The sequence below is a fragment of the Hyperoodon ampullatus genome, assembly GCF_949752795.1.
Source record: "Hyperoodon ampullatus genome assembly, chromosome: 1".
In the NCBI taxonomy this organism is placed as follows: Eukaryota; Metazoa; Chordata; class Mammalia; order Artiodactyla; family Ziphiidae; genus Hyperoodon; species Hyperoodon ampullatus.
Window position 1 is genome coordinate 36,411,186 of NC_136914.1, and position 7,891 is coordinate 36,419,076.

A 7,891-nucleotide genomic window follows, 5' to 3' on the forward strand; every position below is an offset into this window, starting at 1 on the left:
CTTTTAATCCACAAAAACTTTCCATATTTCTTATAAAGGCTTAAAACAAAACAAAACAAAACAACCAGTAAGTCAATTTGAAGTTCAGTGCTTTGTCTCCTTTTTCATGCATTGAGTTACTAACTCTCCTTTGGTTCCACCAGATTGGAAGTTTTACATTTTCTCTCTTTTTGTTTTGTGATTACTATTACAAACTTTAAGGATATTTGACTATGCAAATTCTAAAGTCAAGAAACCTACCATTCTCATGAATAGAATCAAACCCTTAAGCTGTTTTACTCCTGTCATCTATCCCAGTCTAAGTCAAGAAACCTACCATTCTCATTAACAGAATCAAACCCTTAAGCTGTTTTACTCCTGTCATCTATCCCAGTCTAAGTCTTATTATTTATAATTTTAAATTTGACATCATTATCGATATTTTATACAGCCAATGCTTATTTAGATTTACCATCAAGTTGACTATTTCTTTTGCTTTCATTCCTTTTTGAAGGTTTCGTCTTCCTTCTGAGTTAAATTTCCTTCTTCCAGAAATACATCTTTTAGTAATTTCCTCAATAAGGGTTTGTTGATGGTAAATACACTGAAAATGCATTTTTCATCCAAAACTGATATTTTTCTTGAACCACAGTTTAGGAGGGCAGTAAATTCTAACTGAACATTTTAGTAGCCACTAGCCACATATGGCTTTTAAGAAAGAACTTGAAATGTGGCTAAGATAAGAGAGGAACTGAATTTTAAATTTACTGTATTTTATTTTATTTATTTTTTAATGAAGTATAGTTGATTTACAATGTTATGTTAGCTTCTGGGGTACCACATACCATATATATATGGTTTACTACAAGATAGTTCCCTGTGCTATACAGTAGGACCTTGTTTATCCATCCTATATATAATAGTTGGCATCTGCTAGTCCCAAACTCCCCATCCAACCCTCCCCTTTGGCAACTACAAGTCTGTTCTCTATGTCTGTGAGTCTGTTCTGTTTTGTAGATAGGTTTGTGTCATATTTTAGATTCCACATATAAGTGATATCATATGGTATTTGTCTTTCTCTTTCTGACTTACTTCACTTAGTATGATAATCTCTAGGTCCATCCATGTAGCTGCAAATGGCATTATTTCATTCTTTTTTATAGCTGAGTAATATTCCATTGTTTATATGTACCACATCTTCTTTACCCATTACTCTGTCCAAGGACATTTAGGTTGCTTCCATGTCTTGGCTATTGTAAATAATGCTGCAACGAACATTGGAGTGCATGTATCTTTCTGAATTAGAGTTTTCTCCAGACATATGCTTAGGAGTAGGATTGCTGGATCATATGACAACTCTCTTTTTAGTTTTTTAAGGAACCTCCATACTGTTTTCCATAGTGACTGTACCAATTTACATTCCCACCAACAGTGTAGAGGGTTCCCTGCTCTCCACAACCTTTCCAGCATTTGTTATTTATAGAGTTTTTGACGATGGTCATTCTGACCGGTGTGAGGTGGTACCTCACTGTAGTTTTGATTTGCATTTCTCTAATAATTAGCAATGTTGAGCATCTTCTCATGTGTCTATTGGCTATCTGTATGTCTTCTTTGGAAAAATGTCTATTTAGGTCTTCTGCCCATTTTTTGATTGGGTTGTCTTTTTTTTGATATTGAGCTGTATAAGCTGTTTGTATATTTTGGAAATTAAGCCCTTGTTGGTCACATCTTTTGCAAATATTTTCTCTCAGTCTGTAGGTTGTCTTTTCATTTTGTTTATGGTTTCCTTTGCTGTGCAAAAGCTTATAATTATTTGATTAGGCCCCGTTTGTTTATTTTTGCTTTTACTTCTTTATTTCTTTATTACATACTAAAGAAGCAAAACCATATGTTCATTTCAGTAGATGCAGAAAAAAAATTTGATTCCTTAAACGTGTAAAAGTTCTAGAAGAAAGCATAGGAGACAATCATTGTAACCCTGAGCTACAAAGATTTCTTAGATATGATATTGAATGCATGATTCATAGAAGAAAAAATGATAAAGTAGTCTCCATCAGAGTTTAAAACATCTACTGCTCTTAACACATTATTAGGAGAATGAAAGGAGAAGTCACAGGTTGGGAGAAAAATATTTGCAAATCATGTAAATATGGTGAATTATAATGATTGATTTCTGAATGTTAAACCAATCTTGTATTCCTGAGGTCTACTTGATCATGATGCATTATAATTTTTATATACTGTTAGACTCGATTTTTAAAAATTTTGTTAAGAATTTTTGCATCTATGTGCATAAAGTATATTATTTTATCTTCTCTAGTGTCTTTGTCTGGTTTTAATATTACAGTAATTTTAGCTTCACAGAAAGAGTTGGGAAGTATTTCCTCCTCTTCAATTTTCTTCAAATGTTTGGTATAGTATTGTTATTATTTCTTCCTTAAAATTTCAGAATTCCCTAGTGAAGCAATATGGGCCTGAAGTTTTCTTTGTGGAACATTAAAAAATATATATTCAATCATCTTAGTAGATATAGGGCAATTTAGGTAGTCTACTTTTTCCTGAATGAGCTTTGGTAGTTTGTGTCTTTTAAAGTGTCCATGTAAATGGTTGAATTTTTTCAAGAACTTTGTTCACAATTTTCCCTTATTACTCTTAATATGTGTAGAATCTGAAGCAATGTCACTTTTGTCACCTGATACTGGTTTTTTAAACATCTTGTTGCTATGCTCATAGGAGAGCAATCAATTTTAAAACTTTATTGTCCTGTATATATAAAGTGATTCTATAGCTCTAAAAAGGTACTGCTCATGACTTTATAATAGTTATATTATTTCTGCTCTGCTAACATTAATTCTTATAAGTCACTTAAGTTGGGCCTTGTTTCCTTATCTCTAAAAATGATTAGTTCGGTGAAATGGATTAAGATCTTTCCAGCTCGAGGAGTTTGATTCCATAAATGAAAACATATACGTGTGTGGGGTTCTGAGATTATATATTTCTTATATATTTTTTCCTTTCAGTAGCAAGGGAATTTCCCTGAAAGTATTTATTCAATGAAAGCAATTCTATAAAACAAAAAAAGAACTTACTCTTTCACTTAATTTTGCTGATAAAATAATAGATCATTCATTCTCTAGTAAGATTATTTTTTTTAAACAGGTACCTACAAATTCTAATTTTTAAACACTTTTCAAGGAGGGAAGAGCAGAGAAGTTTATTTGATATTTACCCAGCTATCGGTAGTAATTTGTTGTTTTCACTCATGCATATAATAAGCAAGTGTTTATAATAAAATACAGATTCCATATGCCCTGCTCTCTGCAACCTTATACAAATCTGTTTTCCAAAAACATTAAGAAATGCAACGTCTTTTCAATTTTCCAAGGACACTTGCTAGTAACTCTTTGAATGTTTTTATTTTGACAATGAATCTTGATTGTTTTTTAGCACTTCTATTTATAAAAATGCTTTATTCTATTATTTTTTAACTGTTTAATTTACTAATTTCATTAAATATTATTTTATTTATTAAGCAGGGAATCAGAAATGAGTATACATAAAGGGATTTTTATGGGATTTATATCCTTACCTAAGTAAGGAAGATTGGGTCTTTTCCTCTGATTAGTTATGAAGGGGCAATTTTAGCAACAACCAATCAACCATTCTAATACCTTAAAATCCCACAGAGTCAAAAGACCTGTTTTCTGCCAAGAGCAACAGTTTCAGAACTTAAAAAAAGAAATCACTGTTTTGGGCAACTAATATAACTGTAAGCTAAATTTTCCAAGGCAGCAATAATTTCATTTCTAAAGATTATCCAGAATGCACGTGAGAATAGCATTGTTTTTTTATTATCCAGGACCACTGAGCCCCTGCATGAGTTCATCCACGATGTAAAAGCTAAAATCTTAAGTGTGTATACATTTTTGGACATCAGCTTCGCTTTCCCAATCAGTTAATAAGAGGGACTGAGAAACATATAGTTAGAAGTCATGATACGAGAGGACCCTTAATGAAATTCCTCCAGAACTTTTATTGCAATGGCCACGTTTAATTTCCTAATTAAAGAATAGCCATCTCCTTAGTGAGGCAAAAAAGTAAAATCCAGCTATCTACTATTTAAAAGAGATATCTAAATTACAATACAGATGATTTGAAAATTAAGGAAGGATAAAAAATATACTAGGTAAATGGCAAGGAAGCAGAGGTGGCAATATTAAGAGCAGAGGGACAGAATTTAAGGGAAGGCCTTACTTTATAATAACAGAAGATCCAGTCCATTTAAATTAGTCATTAGCCATTATATGTATCATAAAATAGCACAAACACACGACAGTAGTAAGAAGACAGACAAAGACTTCATTACAGTAAAAAATTTAAACTATCCCTAAGAATCTGACAGAGCAAGTATACAAAGTAATAAGGATATAGAAAAAAATTTAAAAGCACAAACATTAACAAGCTTAAGTTATACCTTAGAAATAGAAAAAAAAAACACATTCTTTTCAAATTCCCACAGAATATTACAAAACTAAACCATGTGCAAGGCCACGACAAAAATCTCAAAAATTCTAAAAAGTAATCACACCAATCACGTTTTAATATTCACAAGACAGTAAAACTAAGGAACTTATACCAAAAGGAGAAAAACATATCATCATCACCATCATCTAAATGTTTGGAATCATATATTTTTTTAAACTTTTACTTTTCTTCTTCTCTGAAGAGAAATTCATTTGAAAATGATGTCTTTCAACAAGGTCATGCTTAGGTATCATTATTCTATGAATACTAACCACAACAATTTTGTCTTTAAAATGGACTTAAATTACTAGGAACCTCAAAAAGATGAAAAAATAGATAATTTTCTTGATCTGTGCTCAATAATCCCCTAGTAGAAATGCTTACTTCCAGCCTTCTATTTATAGGAATGTCAATTTGCACTGAAAAAGACACAGGAACAACATACAAGTTCAAGAAGATAAGGGAAAAAAAAACATCCATAAGAACTAAAAGATTTTTGTAACAGACACAGAAAGACAAAGAAAATCACTGTATTTTACCTGCTGTTTTCCCCATAACACTCCTAGTGTTATTCATAAGGGTATGTACTAGAGAACCAAGTCCAACACCATTCATCCACAAAATAAGCAAACAAAATAGTTATTTTATTTCAGTTTGTTAAAATAGTCAGGAGAAGAACTTGTGGCAAAAAGACATTGTGCTATCAAATAAAAGGAATGAAAAACCATAGATTTTAGGTAAACTAAATAAAATAAGCCTGAGTTTCCTCCAAATAAATAGAAATTTCCAATTGGCAATCATGATAGTTGGTAATTTCGACTGCCAAAGAAGCCAAATTCAATTTCTCTATATTACTGATGTTAGGCTGTGAACTGGACTGAAGGCCTATGGTAACCAGCTCCCACTGGACAGTGTTTAAGATATAGCTGACTCACAATTAATTTTATGAACACATCCAGGAAATCTCTATTGTAATGTGCCAATATGTTATGCAATAATTCCATCTCAAAGACAAGGACTTAACATTCAGACACTCGATCTCTGTTAACATTACAAAATTTGAAAGAAGGAAAACACTTAGGTACTCACAGTGTGCGAAACGCTTTATATTCTATGAGTCATGGCCAGGGCAGTGATCTCGCTATTAGCATAATGAAAAAAGGTATTATCTCTCCCTCCTCTGAACATCCCTAGCACTTACTGTTTCTCTCACACACCTGGCACTGTTTTGAAGTAGTAAACTTTTCATATGCATCTGACTGATCTGAGTGTATCCCTTAAGGGCAAGCAACTGTGACACCTTCTACTTACTGGCATCTTCCACACAACACCTCACAAGAAGGAGATGTTTTTTAAATATTGACTGTTGTTAATTAACTGAGTAATAATGCCACCAACATATCCTTCCTTCAACAACACCTCTGCAGCATGGCTACCTGCTCTGTACTCCAGAGTGCCTATACTTTCCGAAACTTCTCTGAAAAATTCAAATGAAGCAAACAAAACAACAAGGTCTACTTAAAATAACTAGATTTTAGGAAAGTGGCATTAGATAAAAGGAGTAAGTTTTCTTTAAATTAATCCTAACTCTAATCAAAGATCTTCAAATATCTAGGTTTCTCCCTCTGGATTAGAAAACAGAAGCAATACCGAAACCCTCCCATCTGTCCCCACTCCTCCCCTGTGCTCTAGACTTTCCTTAATCAGCGGTCACCTCTACACCTTCCAAAAGGTTCCCATGGCTCCTGGTCTTCAGCAATTCAATTGTATAATGGTTCTCAAACTTTAAAGTGCATCAGAATATCCTTAAAGACTTGCTAAAACACAAATTCCTGCTCTACCCCTAGGGTTTCTTATTCAGTGGGTCTAGGGTGGGCCTAAGTGTTTGCATTTCTAACAAGGTTTTAGGTGATACTGGCGCTACTCATCCAGGAACCCACTTTTTTTTTTTTTTTTTTTTTGCGGTACGTGGGCCTCTCACTGTTGTGGCCTCTCCTGTTGCGGAGCACAGGCTCCGGATGTGCAGGCTCAGCGGCCATGGCTCACGGGCCCAGCCGCTCCGCGGCATGTGGGATCTTCCCGGACTGGGGCACAGCATGTGGGATCTTCCCGGACCGGGGCACGAACCCGTGTCCCCTGCATCGGCAGGCGGACTCTCAACCACTGCGCCACCAGGGAAGCCCAAGGGACCCACTTTGAGAATTCTTACTACCTTCAAATCCTCCCCTATTTCTGTCATGCTTATTGTGCTTGATTAATTAATTCAAATCAATTTTAAAGTTTAATTCTTCCTTTAGATGAAGCGTGGTTTCTTTACTACGCTAAATAGGTGTTGGACATGTGGTGTGAATAGCAAACACCATCTTCATGTGGAGCTTTTCAGCATGATAGCAAATGTTTTTAGACAACCAAAGGGTGACTGATTCTCTAACTTTTCTAGCTCCAAAATGCTACACAACCATTTGGACCAGGTAACTCCCTTTGCAGGGAAGCATCAAACTAGTTATTCAGTTTGCATTATCCCAGGGATGTGCACATAATTCTCTCTGCCAGGAATGTTTTTCCCTCCCTCTTACCTGGTTAACTTTTCTTTTTCAGGTCTTAGCTCAGGGGAGACTTATACAGGGAAGACTTCTTTTCCATCCTCTTCACCAGATCAAATCCTCCTACTATGGGTTCTCACAGAGTCAACTGATTCCCCTCCCTGGTAGCCCTTGTCATGATTGCATTTTTTACATTTGTTTACATAAATATTTTATTAATAGCTATCTTCCACGCTGGACTGTAAGCTCCAGAAAGACAGGGAACGTTTTTGCTTTTGATCACCATTATATTTTCAGTGCCTAGCACAATATCAGACACACAGAAGATGTTCCAATGAAGGTAGACAAGATCAGAGCTTTTTCAGCCCTAAGAGAGATAAGAGAAAGCATTCCTTTCTATAGTCTGCCACCCTAGCTGCTTTTCAGCTACCCCCACCTCCCCACACACACGCAAAAGGCCTTACCTTTTCTGAATAATTCTTGGAGACTTTCGGCACTTTGATTTAATACAGCCCATATCTCTTCCTCCTGCAGTGGTCCACCCCGAACCTCCAGGGCCTCAGCTAGTGTCACATGCATATTACCTAGGAAACAAGGGTAACAGATGGTCTACACATCAGCAACTTCACTGCACTTGCAGTAGTGAAAGTTCTGCATCAGTAATGAGACTATGAGGTCCCTGTCCACCTGAGTTCTCAATATGGTCTTCAATGTAAATATAATATAGTCCTACAGCTTAAAGTCACAGAGGGTAAAGGAGTTAAAGAACTCTCAAAACAACCACTTGCCCTAGCCCAATAGGGTCAACTTCAGAGATAGAATTGGAGAATAGCCATAGTGGTGGT

General features: G+C 35.1%; 1 protein-coding gene across 2 annotated transcripts in view; it reads right to left on the reverse strand.

Moving 5' to 3' along the window:
• The window catches only part of PTPN13 (protein tyrosine phosphatase non-receptor type 13), a gene marked incomplete at its 5' end in the record, with an annotated part of 165,821 nt that extends 158,196 nt beyond the window's left edge, over positions 1-7,625 (reverse strand). For both annotated transcript variants that reach the window (XM_079712031.1, XM_079712030.1), the window contains one exon: positions 7,511-7,625. In XM_079712031.1, coding sequence (XP_079568157.1) covers positions 7,511-7,625 — 115 coding nt within the window. The remainder of the gene's footprint in view (positions 1-7,510) is intronic.
• Between the last annotated feature and the right edge of the window lie 266 nt (positions 7,626-7,891).